This window comes from Osmerus eperlanus, chromosome 22, assembly GCF_963692335.1.
Source record: "Osmerus eperlanus chromosome 22, fOsmEpe2.1, whole genome shotgun sequence".
Lineage (NCBI taxonomy): Eukaryota > Metazoa > Chordata > Actinopteri > Osmeriformes > Osmeridae > Osmerus > Osmerus eperlanus.
Window position 1 is genome coordinate 9,125,837 of NC_085039.1, and position 17,477 is coordinate 9,143,313.

General features: G+C 51.2%; 1 protein-coding gene across 3 annotated transcripts in view; it reads left to right on the forward strand.

Moving 5' to 3' along the window:
* Window positions 1-17,477, forward strand: part of septin9b (septin 9b) — a 46,322-nt gene that overhangs the window by 2,144 nt on the left and 26,701 nt on the right. For 2 of the 3 annotated variants that reach the window (XR_009928191.1, XM_062448362.1), the window contains exons 1-2: window positions 5,148-5,333; window positions 11,790-12,443. Coding sequence is in view for 2 of the 3 variants with exons in the window: in XM_062448362.1 (XP_062304346.1) it covers window positions 5,279-5,333; window positions 11,790-12,443 (709 nt within the window). In the remaining variant the exon portion in view is untranslated. Of the gene's footprint in view, window positions 1-5,147; window positions 5,334-11,789; window positions 12,444-17,477 lie in introns of those variants that run through there. The other variant, XM_062448363.1, reaches the window with a different exon arrangement.

The window sequence follows — 17,477 nt, forward strand, 5'->3', positions numbered from 1 at the left end:
CTGTGAAAAGTTCCATGTGGATGATTCATATTTTGCAGACAGAGAGATTGTCTTTATGGGAGGTGGAGGAGTCCAGGCCGAAATCAGGGGGGAGGTGAGGAGGACGAGGGGGAGGAGAGGTGTACGGAGAACCTTTTCCAGACCCCCCTCCCCCCTCCCCACACGTGCACACACATCCACAATCCAGAAAGTCCAGCGTCTGGCTACTTCCTGGTCCTTACCATCCTCACCACCCCCCATCCCCCCAACCCACGTCTCGCTTCAACTCGGATGAGTCCCTGCGAGAAGCTTTATCACAAGAGTGATGGGGTCTCCGGTCGACTGAGGGGGGGGGGGGGGGGGAGACAGATGTCACTCTGACCGTGTGTTTTCTCTGCGACTGCATCTCCGTTCTGGCTCGAGCGTGTCTCCGTAGGATCGCAGTATTGATGTTCAGCGTGGACCAGGGGGCTCCATATGGTCAGCACATTCAGCTGTCATCGCTGACAGAGGACTGGATAGGATGTCTTCCTCAGTACGGGGAAAGGAGAAGCGATGTCTCTGGAAGTCCGAGAAGACCCAGACCGACGAGTCCATTTCCCCCACCGTGGCGTCGGTGCCAGGACGGTTGTAGTTGGCCTCCATGGTTCCGGAAGATGCCGGAATGCTGAGGACTGTGTTGGGTGGGACTAGAGGAGACCAGGGGACCGTAGACAAACATTAGGGTTGGGAACGTATACAGGAGGCTACAATGCACTTCAGTCTTTTCTGAAGTTCTCCAGCTTTTGCATGAGAACCCTTTGGAGCTCTAGGCCCAGAGAATTCTAGCCCCAGAACGTTCTACGTGGGCAGAGTTGGGGTACGGTCCGTCCTCCTGTACCAGCCATGTGATGGGGATCTTCCCTTGGAAGATATTTGTGTTTTCGCGTGTGATTCCACGTTTCCAGAATTGCTGATGTTAGCCAGTCCCCTCTACCCAGCAGAGTACCCTGGGTCTATGCACGCCAAACAAAACACACGCTAGACACACACACACACAACACACAGGCTCTTCACACGCACACATGAACGAGTCCACGCAAACGTTTGTCTGCGCTTTACAAGCAGACCATCGCCAAATACTGTTCTCAAATACTGTCACATACTTGGGATGTCAATGAATGACCATGCACAGTGCAATGAATCCAATGGAGTCATTATTTTAGGACCTAATGATTAGATGATTATGCAAATTTCAACTGATCTTTTAAAAAAAACGACTTTAGACAAAGCAGTTGAGACGGTTATAACACTCTCTCTCTCTCTCTCACGCACACACGCACACATACTCACTTTCACACACGCACACACACACGCACACACACACACACAGCTGACTCTGAGCAGGAAGTGACAGCGCTCACTGTGTTCCATAAAAGAAAACATAGAGGATGTCCTCTATGACTCAGCTTCCTCCGTCCCTCCTCACCAGCTATCTGTTTGCTCTGCTATTATTATTTCTCACATATGAACCTCGAGAAAATCTGCCCGGATACAGAGGAACGGGAAAACCGATTGGGCAGGGTTGACGGAAGCCCCACACCTTCGGCGGAGAGAGACATTTGAGGGAAAGCGCCCCTTGTGTACTCTTCAGTGTCAAGGTCACTGTGGGTTAAGGCTCAGAGACGCATCTCTATCCAGGGGAAGATCTTACGATGAGAGGGGTTGTTGGCCAAGTGTGTTCTGTTCTGTGTGGTCTAGTGTTGACCGTGAATGCGTGTGTGAGGAATAGATGCCATGTGTAACGCAGGCGGCCTGCTTAGTGTATGGAGCCTGGCCTGACGTTTTTACTAGCTTTACCTGTTGGTCTGCAGAGCAATCTTTCTCTCTCTCACTCTCTCTCTCGCACTCTCTCTCTCTCTCTCTCTCTCTCTCTCTCTCTCTCTCTCTCTCACTCTCTCTCTCGCACTCTCTCTCTCTCTCTCGCACTCTCTCTCTCTCTCTCTCTCTCTCTCTCTCTCGCACTCTCTCTCTCTCTCTCTCTCTCTCTCTCGCACTCTCTCTCTCTCTCTCTCTCTCTCTCTCTCTCTCTCTCTCTCTCTCTCTCTCTCTCTCTCTCACACTTGGTGCAAAACACACAGTCATACACACACGCACACACTCATGATCATCGAGATCTAAATCTGACCTGCATCAGTAACGTGGGAAATGGCACCGCCGATTCCACAGAGTAATAGTAAAAAAAAGAACGACAACCTTTTACCCAAAAGAACACATCGCACGCGGGTCTCATGCTCTGGCTGGGGAAAATATTGAAATGTGCGAACAGCTGAATGGTTTCCAACCGTCCTTCTATCCACTGAGGAGATTATATACACAAACCAGTGTCTATTTACACAAACAACATCCAGCACTTGGAGAACTGTGGGCGGTGTGCACCCTCGTCTCTGATCCTGAAGAGAATTGTTTTGGTGTGAGGTTTGTATCCAGCTACCCTCCCAGGCCTCAAAAACACTGTGTTTACAGTGCTATTTCAGGGGGTACTGATGGACACACACACACACACACTGACATATATACTTTTCTCTCTCTCAATCACGCGCGCACACACACACCTCTCGCTCACGCTCTCTCGATTTTGAAAACACATTTTCTCTCCTGCGCACATATGTACTCCACCTCCAGATGTTGTTGTGGAGCCTCCGCATCCTTCGGCCTGGGATCCAGCCCAGAGCGCGGAGCCCTGTTTAGATAAATATATACTGGCTTGGGGGAGGTGTGTATTCCACACTGTGTGTTTTGCTTTAATTGAGGACTGGGGCTGTGTGGCATATGGTTTACAGTTCTGCCCACTAGGCCTGGGTATAGGGAGGAGGGGGCGGGGGGTGGAGGGGGCGGAGGGGGCAGGGGGGGGGAGGGGGGGGGGGGGGTGGGGGACTAAACACGAGCACAGATAACAGGCATGTGCATGAACGCAAATCCTGTGCGCACACACACACACACACACACCCACATACATCTGTCAGCATGGAGGATGCGTAGAACATGCCTTGTTGTGGGGCCGCGTCGAACCACCCGGCAGTGAGGGCAGAGGGGACACACGCATTCCAGCCTCACACACACACACACACACACGTGTACGCACAAACACACACACCGACACGCATGCATACGCACGTACATGCACACACACACACATTGTTCTTACACTGCTGCCAGTGTTTAGCCCCACTCTGGTCCTTGTCCCTGCACACCAGTCTAAGCACGGCGCTGTTCTCAACTCACCTCTGAGGTGTCAGGGTCAGGGGCGCCAGGTGGGCTTGGACTCCCACCGAAACCCCCCCCAAAAGAGCTTTTCATTCATTATGGTCCTTGTCCTGGCTATGGAGCCTGAGCCCATTAAAGTACCAGGCACCAGTATTGTGCTCTCCGAGCTTCACTGGCGGCGCAATAAGCCGTGTGATTGGTCTATCCGGAGGGGTGAAATGTCCTGATTGGCTGTACCGGAGGGTGAAAATGTGGACTTCCTGTGGGCCTCTCTTCAATGCTAGCTTGTCTGGCTCCAAACAGGAAGCCAGTTACCGTGGAAAAGCTACTCATTCATCGCTAATTGCAGTGATATCGCGGCTATTGCTCTGTTAGCGTTGAGTGGTAGCTGATGATATGCTGATAAGCTAATGGCACTCTCTGAGGAGATGGCAGATGCTGGTACGCAAAACCAAGGACAACCTCAGCTCATTCTTTCATCGCATTCTTAATTGTTTGTACTGCAACGACTTTCCAAACCTCAAGTCTATCACTCGAGGCCGCCAGGGAGACCTGTAACCGTAGCCCACATCAAACGCCAACTCGTCAACCGTGTTATCAAGTTGCGACGTCGAGAGACCTCCACTGCTCTGAACTTCCTGTGTTTCTTCCTGTCACGTATTCTCACTGCCAGAGGGGGACAAGTTTGTACGTGACTCCCTGTCTGACCACCCAGGGGCTCATGGTCCTTGTCTCATGATGTTGTCAGTCTGTCACGTGGACAGGAACACCCCGGGGTGACACTGCAGAGAGACACACTTTAATTAGACTGTCGGTTTGGGGAGCGAGAGTTAGAAAAAAAATTTTTTTTCCCAAGTTGTTTACTGACAGACGGCAGAGGAAGGACAAATAGAGGGAGTGGAGGGGAGAGAGAGAGAGAGGGGGGGGGGGGGGGGGGGGGGGGGAGGGAGAGAGAGGTGGAGAGAGAGAGAGGGAGAGAGAGGGAGAGAGAGGGAGAGAGAGGGAGAAAGGGAGAGAGAGAGAGAGAGAGAGAGAGAGAGAGAGAGAGAGAGAGAGAGAGAGAGAGAGAGAGAGAGAGAGAGAGAGAGAGAGAGAGAGAGAGAGAGAGAGAGAGAGAGAGAGAGAGAGAGAGAGAGAGAGAGAGAGAGAGAGAGAGAGAGAGAGAGAGAGAGAGAGAGAGAGAGGGGGGGGAGAGGGTGAGGGTGAGATGCCATATTGAGGTTGGTTGGTGTGAAAGCCATGGACATGCCACCACCATAACACGAAGGTCAGCTGTTGTTGGGCCCATTGTGTGCCTTAAGCCTGTTTTAGGTCCCAGGCCCGCGGTCACAGACCAGCTCCTCTGACTGCAGGGTGTTGGTCCACCAGTCTCTATGTGTGTCACTTCCTCAATTGCTGTGTCATTCCCGTTGTGTCCATTCTTGTGGTGTGAAGGGAGATCGGATCTGATGCTTTCTTAACAGGAAATTCTGTCATAGCTGATAGGAAACATGCAGTTCGGTCAGCGAAGGGGTGAGGGCTGTTGGTGTGTAATGTATACTACAGGTCTCAGAAGTATTTTCGAGTATATTCCCATAAGAGAGGCCTTTGTTATCTACCAGCAATTAAGTAAATTACTTCCTTCTCTGAGGTGTTGAATGGTCCCACAGACATACATACATACACACACACACACACACACACACACACACACGTCCAGCCTGTTATGACAGAGAGGGCAGGCAGGGAGAAGGGAAAAGAAGGAGTTGAGCTTTGCTCTTAAAAGGGAGGGGAGGAGTGGGGAGGAGAGGAGAGGGGAGGGGTGGGGAGAGATCGGAGGCTTGTCTTTCGCTCTCTGAAGTCTGAAAGCTGCTATGTAGAAGGCAAGGGAAGAAGCCAGAAAACAAAGTTGCTCCTTTAAGAAAGTTGTAGGCTTGCATCTGGGTAGCACACAAAGTTTTTCTTTTTTTCTATCAACTCCCAATTAGGGATTTGTTTATAGTCAGTTGAGTGTCTCGGAATCGTTACGTAGATAGGGAAGAGATTCTCTGGTCCTTGATATCAAACTACAAAGATGTCTGACTCGGGAGTAAATGTACATTTGGAGGGAATTATCTCAGATTTTGAAGGTTTGTCTTTAATGATTTTACTGCTCTGTCTCTTGCATTGTCCTTGGTGTCGTTTGATGGGAACTCCTACCATAGTTTCCATCAACAGTCTGGAGGAGATAGACTCAACCAAGATGATGTTTGTCTAAAATCACAACTTCAGTTATTTCTGTTCTTGATTTATCTGCTGCATTGAGCGAGTGTGTGTCTGTATACGCACCCGTGTGTTTGAGACGTGTGTGTGTGTGTGTTTGAGACACATGAGCCTGTGTGTGTGTGTGTGTGCGTCAGCACATATGCTAGTGTGTGTGTTCCTGAGTGGGCATGTGTTCCCTCCATCTCCCCCTGTCTGTCATTGATTATATCCCAGTTGCGTCAATAGACGAGGCCCAGTATTGACAGTGTTCACCACAGGAAACCCCTCAGCAGAGAGCATTAAGAGGGGGTTGGCGGGGGGGGGGGGGGGGGGGGTACAGGACTGGAAGCAGCACCAGCGCTAAAGGCTAACATCTGGCCACACCATCAAGCCCCCCATTCACAACTCCAGACTCGTCTTTGTTTGTCTTTACCCTATGCGGGGACTGGCATTGATTTCCTTTGTCCCCCTCTTCCTTCCTTTCTCTCTGACTCTCTCTCTCTCTCTCTCTCTCTCTCTCTCTCTCTCTCTGTCCTCGCTTCCCTCCCCCCGGTCAGACCCGGTGTTTCTCCAGCCGTGACGACTCTGACAGCCGCCACACTCCCAGAATCCTTTGGGAGCATGGCTTGTGCCCGGACAGCCATGCTGGGGGGTGAGACAGCTGGGAGATATACGAGCAGAGAGCCTCGGGTGGGGGGTTTGGGTGGGGGGGTGGGGGGGCCATGCCTCCCATCTCTCAAGTCTGGTACCACACTGCTCTATACCAATCTATACCACTACTGTATTTGAAATAGAATCTGACTTGGGCCCTATGTTTACAAGAAAATGATGACACAAATTCAGATTAACACCAATTTGATGAACATTGTGACATTATAAGCTTCATTTTGTCTCTTACTGAAGGGTTTCACATGAGATTTTTCACCAGAGGGCGTTTTCTGAATACAGCCTGAACACACCCTGTTCGTATATAGAACTAGCTTATAGGCCTCAGAACATGGCTGTAGAGAGAGGGTTATTAAGCGTTTGGGCTCCTGTCTGTCTGTGCCAAACCAAACTCAGGGTGATGTCCAAGGTGTTATGACTGATGGTGTGTTCTGAGAAAACGTGCTGCTCCAGCAAAGGAAATGGGACTTCTGGGTAAAAGACAAATCCACTGGGAGGAGGAGGGGTGGCCCTTTCAGTAACGGGCAACGAGTTAGGGTTTGGCCAGGCCGCCTGGGCGGTCTGTGAGGTGTTGTGTGTCTGTGTGTGTGTGTGTGTGCGTGAGTGAGAGTCTGTGTTATGAACACTGTTGTTTCACTCTTTGAGACAACTGCACATTGATCCCCTGAGAGAGAGCATGTCAGTTCAAGTCAGCCTGGCGACAGAAGCTGGATAGCGTGTTGTCACAGACATTCACGACACACACACACATATACACACACACACACACACTCACTCACACACACAGCAGGAAGTGTCAAAGGGAGGCTGAGAAAGCTGACAGCTCTGCCTGTCCTGATTGTAGAACAGCTTAACCTCCTCTGTGCCATACTGGAACATCCAGATTCTCTGAAGTTCCCTACAATACCTTCTAGCCCGAGGACTTTCCTGGTAGCTACCGGTTGTGTGTTTGTAGGCTTTTGTCCCCTTTGTCAGGTTGTGTGATTGTCTGTATTATATTAGGCCATTTAGTAGAAATGCTTTGAGGTGATTTTTTTTATATCTCCTTTCTAAATTAATTGGAGGATTATGGAGTCACAATCATATCTTTCTCTGAAACAACTGCCTACGGGTCTAAGGTGACTGGTATCTCGTAACTTTAAGTCAGATGGTATGAACCTTAAAAAAACACACACCAATATTAGCATCCTAGCATCCGAGCGAGCTTTCTCTTTCTCTGTGTCTCTTCCCTCATGCCCCCTTTCCACAACCCTCTCAGCCCTCCCAGAATTCCTCTGTGCTGGACGTGGGGTGTCAGCCAGACCAAGAGAGAAACCACATGTCCGACCTAGCGCTGGTCGCTAACGGCGGTCGGTCAGGATAAACGAACTCCTTTTCAGTGGATAAGCCAGAGAGTACTGTATCTGACAGCCTAGAATTAGCGGTGGCTAAGCTAGCGACTGACCAAGTGGAATATCACGGAGGAGGCCGTGTAACACTATCAGTCTTTGTTTGACCTCGCCTTGTCGGACGAGGTTTGGTTTTATTTATGTAGCTTGAACCACATAATTGTACACCACTTTGATTTCTAAGACACCTGCCAAGCCCCTATTCCGCTAGCAGTTCCATTGAAAGCCAAATAGCAAGATGTTATAGCAGTGTAGGAAGAATATCTAGAATTCATTAGGCTTTGAATTTCCGGCCAAAATCACAAGTTTACCAGTAATCTTTTTCCATATATATATCTACATCTAAATGTTACAGTTACAGAGTTGAGAGTTGTGTTTGGGGGATAAATTGTTACACCACTTTCCACTGTCAAAGACGTCATAGTGGTTCACCAGTTTAGTAGATACTGTGGAGTCCTTAGATTACCCTAGTCATGTGATAGTAATCAGGAAGTGAGTGAGGCTGGAATGTAATGGAGGTTTACTCAGGCACAGTGATTCACCGGTCTGTCTAGTCCATCAAGGTAGATGATTAGGCGAACAGTGCCAGTCAGTCTCATAAACCAGGTCTTTCCACAAACCTTAAAGACTGAGAAACACACACACACTCCCTCACCCCATTAAAAACACTAGACTATCCCGACTGACACGCGTGACCGATGAAACTTTAGCAAGAAGACCTCAAAGATCATAGTCCCCAGGAGAGAAGCACCTCCGTCTCCAGACGTGAGAGGCTGTCTGGGTCGTGTCTGGCCCCCAGTTGAAGCCCCTCTCTTCGGGGGAAGCTAATCTATCAGATCACACAAGGACCCAGACATCCAGACCACGGCCCTTCAGGTTCTAACACGAAGGCCATAGAAGCGTCCTCTGATAGCGCCAAGCCCCTTTGAACTGCCGATGCTGATGGACGGTGTGATAGTGGCAGTAATCCAATACCTCACTCTCTCTCTCTCTCTCTCTCTCTCTCTCTCTCTCTCTCTGTCTCTCTCTCTGTCTCTCTCTCTCTTTACCCTAGGAAGGTCTGTCAGTCTCAGTCAGTCTCCGTGTTAGTTCTTTGTTTTCAGACGCTCTCCTCAGGCTCTCTAGCCGTGCGCCGGCGTGGCTCTCGGTGTATCTCCAGCGTTCTGTGGCTGTCTCGACTGGAGACACACTCGAGGAGGTGACTCTGGGCAGCGGCGGTCCGCTCACGGCCGATGTCTGGCCTTACCACAGAGGCAGAGAGAATAGAGGAGAGCTGGTTCGCTTTCCTCTCATGTTGTCTTCACACCACTAGGCGAACAACACTGACACCTTAGTATGCAGCACCCGTTGTGGTTTGTGACGGTCGCTCATTTGTCTATATCAGACTATTATGGGCTGCCAGACACTGTACAATGCTCAGGGGAGGGCGAGTGAGATGCCAGATGGTTGTCGAGGGGATACCATGGAGACGGCGCAAACGCTGCTTTTCCAGCTCACGGTCTGGGAATGCCGTTTCACTGGGGAGCGAGACGGCATCGTCTCTGACATCGGAACGCCGCTGCCCGGCGGTCCCCGGCGGTCCACGGCGTTCCCCGGCGGTCCCCGGCGGTCCACGGCGGTCTCCGGCGGTCCACGGCGGCCCACGGCCATCGATCGAGCGTGTGTGAAACTTCCAGGACGGGGATAATCATGGATGCCTCCTCGGAAAACCGTCATTCCTCTCCTCCTGTGTAGTTGAACGATGTGGGGAAGGGATGACCCTGTGAGTTCGCGGAAAACTCCGGATGCTTGGGGAATACTACGGTGGTAGAATAGGAACACTTGTCTCTGGACCCATCTCACGAACCTAAACATACCAGAGAGCTGTGTCACCGTGATGAAGATAGAGGACAGTATTTGGACATCAACTTATCTGTCACGTGTTCTCTCTTTGAAAATATGTCTCGTTCTTATTAACCGACTTGACATACCTGTAATGAGACTTGCATGACAATGACTCACAAGTCTTTCAGTCTATCAGCAGACAAGTATACTTCCAAACGGATAAACTATTGTTGACCTGACAGAAATGGAATCAACCTTTTGTCAACCTCAGTCAACTACACACGCTACCCCACACAATTACCCCAGCTCAGTTGCTGCGTATCACCAGATCGGAATCGTCTGGTGGTGCGTAGGGAGTTCAAGCATCTGCAGATGATCCCTTGACACCCTTGTAAAAAAGTCAGCGTATCGTGAGTGAAAAGCAACGAACTTTCTTCCAGTGCGTCGTGACCTTACCGCTCTCAGAGTATCCTGCAGGCTTATCCTGGCAGACCTCGACTTCGTCCTGGAAGCCAGTTGAAAACAGCAGAAACCTCGGACTGGTCCGCAGCCAACCGTAAAAGTCGAGAGGGAGGAAAGTACGGGGTTAAGAGAGATGGATCCCGGCGGTTTGGACTCGACGCGCAAATCACAACTTTATGGCCGCGTCGACGTTTCTTTATTGGGTCGAGTCGACGTTTCTAATCAAAAGCAACGCCTGGGTGTTTTCTGAAAAACATCAAAGGCAACGCACGCCGTGAAATGGATTGTAAAAAAAAAAAGGTTGGTCGTACCGCAACACAGGAGAACTGCCAGTCGTCTCAAAGTTCTCAGGGGGAAACGACAACGGGGTGGGAAATGAATAGCAGTTTTACTCTTATGTTTTGGGGGGCCACTGTGCCTGTGTTGCATGAGTGTAACACGCAACGAAATGATACGCGACACACAGTCAAGGAAAGGCAGACCTGCGTGACGGATGTAGAAGACTAAAGGTAACCATAACAAAGTGTTCCTTAAACACGGCGATGAGGTCAGGGAGCGTGTCTGGGGTCAAAGGGTGATGTTCAGCACGATTCAGACTACAATACAGGGAGCGAGTCACGGAAGCTTGGGCCCAGGGTCAAATGAAAATGTCCTCGACACGAACACTGGGCGACTCACGCGAGAAGACGCCGACATTTGCTCCAGCATGCCAAATTAGCATTTGGCAAACTCCAAATTTGTCTGGGGGGGGGGGGGAGAGTATCTTGTGTCACTCGTTTAAAGTGAAGCGGCTTACAGCAGTAAATTCGATTAGTGGCCATAGCTGATGTGTGGTGGAGAGACCCTTTGATGTGATTGTCTCCGGCTCTCTGGGTTCCTTTTCTGCTTGGGTACATGGGGAGTGCAGCGGGGTTGGGGCCTGGGGTACACACACACACACTGGCTTGCATACACATATACCCATGTGCACGCACAGAGACAAACACGAACTGGCATACACACCCAAGCACACACACACACCCCATGGACCAATGACAGACCACATGATCAGTTTGGAGTTAAATTGGTGTAAGAGGATCATGTATGTCTCCCTGGCATGTCATCACAGTACCAGCTTGTACCCTCAGGCGTGACCCCTACGATGTATCGTTAGCAAGGGATTCCGATTGAATCTCAACCAGCTGCAGTCGCCCTAAAGACAGTGGTAGCCTGGAGTTGTCTGTCTTTCTCACGACGCTAGCTAACCTGAGGGGAAGCATGGCGTCCAATAGAATTCCATTCGCTCAGCCCCTTCTGTTAATTTACGTTTGGCACATTACCATTTTATTTTTAAAGGGACACGGGCTGCAATTTATTTGGCCACTTTTTAAATGGAAGGAATTGCTGTAAAACATTGACATTTTACAGTGTAATGTACCACACATGTTTCAAACAAATTGCACCACATAAACTTACATTAAGTTCTGCCATATACTGTTTCACACAGTGAGAATGGCTCTGACTTTAAATTGGGTCTGCGTCTACTCTTCATTTTAGGAGGTCATTGACATAATTGTGGCTTAATGACTTATTTCTGCCATTTCTGTTTGTGATGTCGCCTAAATTGCTTTTCCAGGCTGTCTGCTCTCTGACCTCAACCATCGACAGACATGCCAGGAACGACAATGCAGCTCATGCCGCCTCTTTGAATGGCCGTATTGTTCCTTTACGGAAACCATCCCTCCTCGTCTTCTGAATTTCCCGAGCTCCGCCCCCAAAAAAGTGGCGGGCGCGAATACCAGAGCCGAGGCCGTTTATGAGCGACGTATTTTCGCTTTTTTGTTGTTGTGTGTGTGTGTGTGTGTGGTTGAATCCCCGTTTCCTCATATCACCCCTAACCTGGATCTCCGTCTTCAGTGGCTCACGTGAATCAGCATGATCATGTTCTCTCCTTCCTGTGTGTCTCTCGCCCCCCCCCCCTCCCCCTCCCCCTCCCCCTCCCCCCCCCCCCCCCACCCACAGCTCTGAAGAGGTCGTTCGAGGTGGAGGACGTGGACACCTCGGCCCATTCCTCCCCCAGCGTCCGCCGGACGCCCAGCTCCGCCCACCGGCCCGCCATGTCCCCGACCAGCATCTACTACCGCGAGCTGGGCTCCCCCAGCAGCAACCACCTCTCCTCCGCCACCGCCGGCTCCCCCAAGCCGGGCTTCAAGACCCCCGACCCCGTGTCGCGGCGCTCCGAGCTCTCCATCGACATCTCCTCCAAGCAGGTGGACAACGCCACCAGCCCGGGGTCGGTCCGCTTCGGCCTGAAGCGCCCCGAGGTCCTGGGGGGCCACACGGCCAAGACCCCCGAGACGGGGCACAAGAGGGAGGTGACCTTCGCCAAGGGCCCCACCGAGTCCCCCGGGGCCCGCCGGCCGGACAGCGCCCGGACCCCGGAGCCGCTGCCCCACGGCCGGAAGGTGGAGCCCCCCAGCCCGGGGACGGACGGACCCAGGATCAGCATCACCCGGGCCCACTCGGAGGTGAGCGGGAACAACGGGAACCACCACCACCACCACCCGGCCGTGCACCACCCGGCCCACCCCAACCCCCACCACAACACCATCGTCACCACCATCCGCTGTCCCTCGCCCAATCAGGTCGGACGTACCAAGTCCCCCAACCCAGACAGTAAGTCCATCATCAAACCTGGCTCTACTCTTGTCTGTCTGGTTAAGGTCTGTATGGTGCTTGTGTGTGTGTGCGTGTGCGTGTGTGTGTGTGTGTGTGTGTGTTAATGAGTGCGTGTGAAGAACGAGGGCAAAACGAGCGGTTTGGTTTGAAAGCTCCCCCGCTCCTGGTGAGAGAGCTAACCGCGGAGAATGTGCGTGTTTGTGTATGCATGTGTGTTTGATCTGGACCGGAGCTCAGCTGGGTCGAGCCCAGACCGTCGGGTCTTGGCGCGAGCACCCAGAGAGGTCCAACGAGGCGTGGAGGCAGTAATGGGGGCTCTCCTCGCTGGCCAATAGGAAACGGTCTTCTCCAGCGCCGTCGCCGATCCTATCCTGCCTGTGTGGCTCACTTAGTGAATCGCTGACAACAGAGGAGAAGGACGGGGGCCGTTTTTGTTTTTTCCTTTCCTCCTACCGCTTCCTTTTCCCCCCCTTTGATCTTCTCCCTCTCTCCCTCACCGTCCTGGTCCTTTTCTCACCCTTGCGGCCGGCGCAGGGCGAGTATCCTCGGCCACGCCACAATGCGACTGTCAAATCTGGGTTGCTGGGGAATAATTGGGGGAAACGTTTTCGAGACGACATGATCCTTGTGCCGCCTCGCTCTCCTCCCCACAGACACACACACATACGCTCACGCACACTCACCCCCGGTTGACCCCCCGGTTCCTCTGCCTCACAGCGAGGCTGAGGGATACGATCTCACCCCCAGCATGGCTCTGTAAGAGGAGAGGTCTGTTTGATTAAAGACCAGCCCGCTTGCCTCTGCTCTGCGTGTATCCACCAGATATCTGCCTCCTGCTATTAGCGAAAGGACGGAGGGCTCGCCGTTATATACCCGACACTTAACCCCTCGACTTGATAGTGAGGTAAATATGGACTTCTCGGTCTTCTTCTTTGTTGGAGTGGAAGGTGACGGGCAGGACACAGAGAGCACCTTGTCCTTAGGCAAACCAGGCCATTTTAGTGGCAGCACATAGCACATTTGGATTCCATTATCACATATACACACACACACGCACACACACTCCTCCGTTACTCCCACAGACGGAGTGCCTCTCAGGCCCCAGAAAGGCCGCCAGACCCGAGCCAGACAGATTCCTGTAAACGGAGAGAGAGAGCGAGAGAGGTAGAGAGAGAGAGAGAGAGAACCGGACGCCGCCAACTATGATCTAATGCGTCAGCCGTAAGACGGCAACCTTTGGCCGACGTTCAGACACGGTGGAGGCAGCGTAGTGGACCCGGAGGTCCCCGGGACGAGGCCATGGACGGGGGAGGCTACAGCTGCTGAGTGCGTTGATTTGTTTATCGGACAAACACACGGCGAGCAGCCCTCGGCTTGCTTCCTCACTGAAACCCGCAGCGCCCAATAAAACTGGGACTCCCGCAATTCATAAATCAATATTTTCCAAACATTGTCATTTGCTGCATTGCCAAGTATTTTATAACTAGCTCTTAATGAAATATAATTATGGGCCTTTTTTCCTGTTGATACAGGCCATTTCATATTATATGTTTCTGGCTTGTGTAGTAACAGTATATAAATACAGATACTTTATCATTGAGTTTGATTTGGGGCAGACATGCTCCCATACAGCAAAGACCTGGTGTGTGTGTGTGTGAGTGTGTGTGCTAGTTTTCCACTCTGGTTGCAGTCTCTCTGGCTCTTTCCCAGGCCAGTGGGGTCTGGGCCAGTCATTTGCCCACAGGGGGAGGCCTTATTAAGGGTCTAAATGACGGGTGACCTGCCTGGAGGGCCTTGGGCCCACCCTTGCCGCCCGGGGCCCCTGCTGCCTGTCTGGCAGCCCTGAGATAGCATCATCGAAGCAGAAACACGAACAACACAGCACTGTGCCGTGCAAACACAGGCCCTGATCAGATTTAGTTAAAGAGCATAAGAACTGTAATTCATTTTGATAGGGGACTATAGAGATCTTTGTCCTGTTTTATGCGATTCATTGGGGAGAAAATGTGGAAGTCGACGTGCGCGTACCGATGGACAGATTTACTTAGTGGCCCTCTGGGAGGGTTTCTTTCCACTTGGCTGTCAGTGCCGACGGTGTTTTTGTGGCTCTGTTTGATAAGCTGCTTTCCTGTCCATGCAGTTTTTCCAACAGGAAATTACATCAGAAGCACACACACACACATACACATATGTGCGCGCACACGTTCACTTCCTTCCGTGTGCCTTCAGAACGATTGTTTCCCCTCCACCTGACCTTGCTATGCTTGACTTCCTCTATTTAGGATCACGTGATCAGGTCAGGAAGGCCGCTATCCAATCGTTGTGCTCCCAAGTACAAACATAGGAAACCGACTGAACTTTGTTATGGTTTATCCCAAAATAAAGAGTAGCTTGTAGCTTGTATATAACAACTTGTTTTGGCCTAATTTATTATTATTATGATATAATAATAATATATGCATAATATTATATATTATCATAATTATTAATAAGGCTTGGTCATAGATAGTAAAAAAAAAAAAAGGTTGTTCCTTCAAACCTCTCAGATGTCTGTCGTCCCACTGCGGCAGGACCTGGGGGTTAGGCAAATCACTGCCTGATTAGAAGGAGGCCCCCCTGTAGTTGTTTTGGGAAAACAGGAACGGGTGTCTGTGTGTGTGTGTGGGGGGGGGGTACATTTCACCCAGGTCAAAGCGCTAGCACTCAGCCTCTCTGATGACACGACCCTCCGCGCTCGTACATTAGCCTTGAGAGGCGGCGTTCCCCCCCGTGGAAGATAAACTCCCGCACGCTTCCCCCCCCCCCCCCCCCCCGTATCCAGTTCCTCCTCACCCCGCCATGCCGCCGCGCTCACGCACGTCAAACCAGAACGACCCGACAGACGGACGCAATTAAGGGCACTTTGGTCTTGAGACGGAGAGTGTTCAGATGAAGGCCCCTGTGGAGGGGTATCTCCTCTGAAGAGACGGTCATGAGAGCCTGTTGACAGCCCCGGTCTGGTGTTCGTCACGGAGTCAGACGCCATTGAAGGATCGCCCATATCTCTCCATCTGGACCGGGCACCAGACAAGAGGGCAATGAGACTTTGGTCCACGTAAGTGCTCTGCTAATGTGATACGTGAAGTTGGTCCCTGGATGTCGATCAAGCCTGTAGGACTAAGAAGCTAAGAAGGGGCTGGAAAAGCTTGGAAGGAAAATGAAAGAAAAAAAAAACAGACAAAACCAAAATGTGGAGGGGGGCCCAAATTGCAATCTCTTCATGGGACCCAGCCTTTTCTAGCGACGCCCCTGGTTGCATACCTCTGCAACTAGTGACTAGGGAAGGTAAACCTCTCAAAAGTGAGGAAAGCAGCCTTTTTCTTTTGTCAAACTGCTGTGGTAAACTATTTGTTTTTTTTTTACGGTTTTTCACCTGTTTTGGAAGTAGCAGTTTTCAGTAGCTCGGCTGACGTGCGAGCCTGCACTACTCAGAGAGACCAGCAGGAGGCAGTGTCTGACAGGTGAAGCGTGGGGAAAAGTCAGTCTGGCAAGCAGGTGATGTCATGTCATATCAACATTTTTAGAGAGCATGTTGAATTTCTCTCTCTCTCTCTCCCACGGCTTTGTCTGTAAAGGGCCAACAGATCTGTTTATCCTGCTGGCTAAAACACAGGAAAGGTTTGTCCTCTTTTCGGAGGTCAGTCTTTGATACTAATATGCTTTACTATTTATAAACATGATATTTGTTCTAGACGGCTCTTATGCGGCATATAAATCTGCTTGAAGGTTGTGGACAGAGGCAGGATAAGTGTAAAAGCCTTTTGTGTAAGAGGCTCTTCTGGGTGGAGTTGACCGAATGGAGAAAAGGAACAGCCAGCCCTCGGATAACGCTTCCAGAAGCTTCCGTTTACTCTCTGCATCTGGTGGAAGTCAGGGGTTAAAAATGTTTCCCACCAACTGCAGAGAGGCACTCGCTACCCCTCTCCGCCCCCTAAATCTACCCTGAGACCCCCCCCCCTCTTCTCCCTGCTCCCCCACTTCCACTCTCTTCCTGAACGGCTATCTCTCTCATCCCCCTCCCTACTGACACACACACACACCCAACACCACATCCTCTACCAGGGGGCGAGAGCCGGGGCCGTTGGACTCGCCCTCCCTTCCACTGTCAGTGCTTGGGAGGTAGCAGCCAATCAAGCTGGCCTGTCCCGAGCTGTAGGGAACATGGGCTGGTTTCCTGACACGGTCCCACAGATGAAGACCAGCGCCAACGCTTTCAAGGTCCACCGAGTTCATTCCAGGAGGGCTACGTGTGTATCGTGTGACGGGGGGAACCGGGAGACACCAGTGAGCGGCAGAACCAGGATACGGTCCCCTGGTGCATTTCAAATCAAATCAAAATGTGGCTCTGGCTTTTGGCACTTATTTGGTTTTCCACAATGTATGCTTCATGTTTTGGCTACCCGCAATGTTTGGGGCTATCTCGTTGTTATGATCAGTGGCCTATGCACTTTTGTAAAGCTCTCTCTTGGAAGTCGCTTTGGATAAAAGCGTCTGCTAAATGAAAAAGAAAAAAAAAAAAGTATTTGTATAGCCCTTTTTACAAGCAATGTCACAGAGGGCTTCACACACGCCCATAGAACTGCCCCTCAGCCAACCTAAACCCTCAAGGAACACAAGGGAAAACTCCCAGAAAAACTCACTAGAGGAGACAAAACGGAAGAAACCTTGGGAGGAGAAATTCAGCGGGGGATCCCCTCCTCCAGAGACGGTTGGTGAAAGAGAGGAGCAGAACACAGGCTTAATATAGTCATACAGCAGGGAAATGTCAACGGGTGTTGAAACACCAAAACCCAGTGTTCAACTCGGGTCAGCGTCGGTCATTCCCTGTATCTGTGTCCGGGCCCTCCCCCCTTGTTTCTACCTTTCTGACGATGATCTTGTTCCTCGGACCAAGATGATCTGTAAAGCGCCCCCCCCCCCCCCCCGCTCGGTATCCAGTCCACCTGGTTTGTGTTGTCCAGGGTTTATCTGGGCTAGTCAGGCCCACCATCT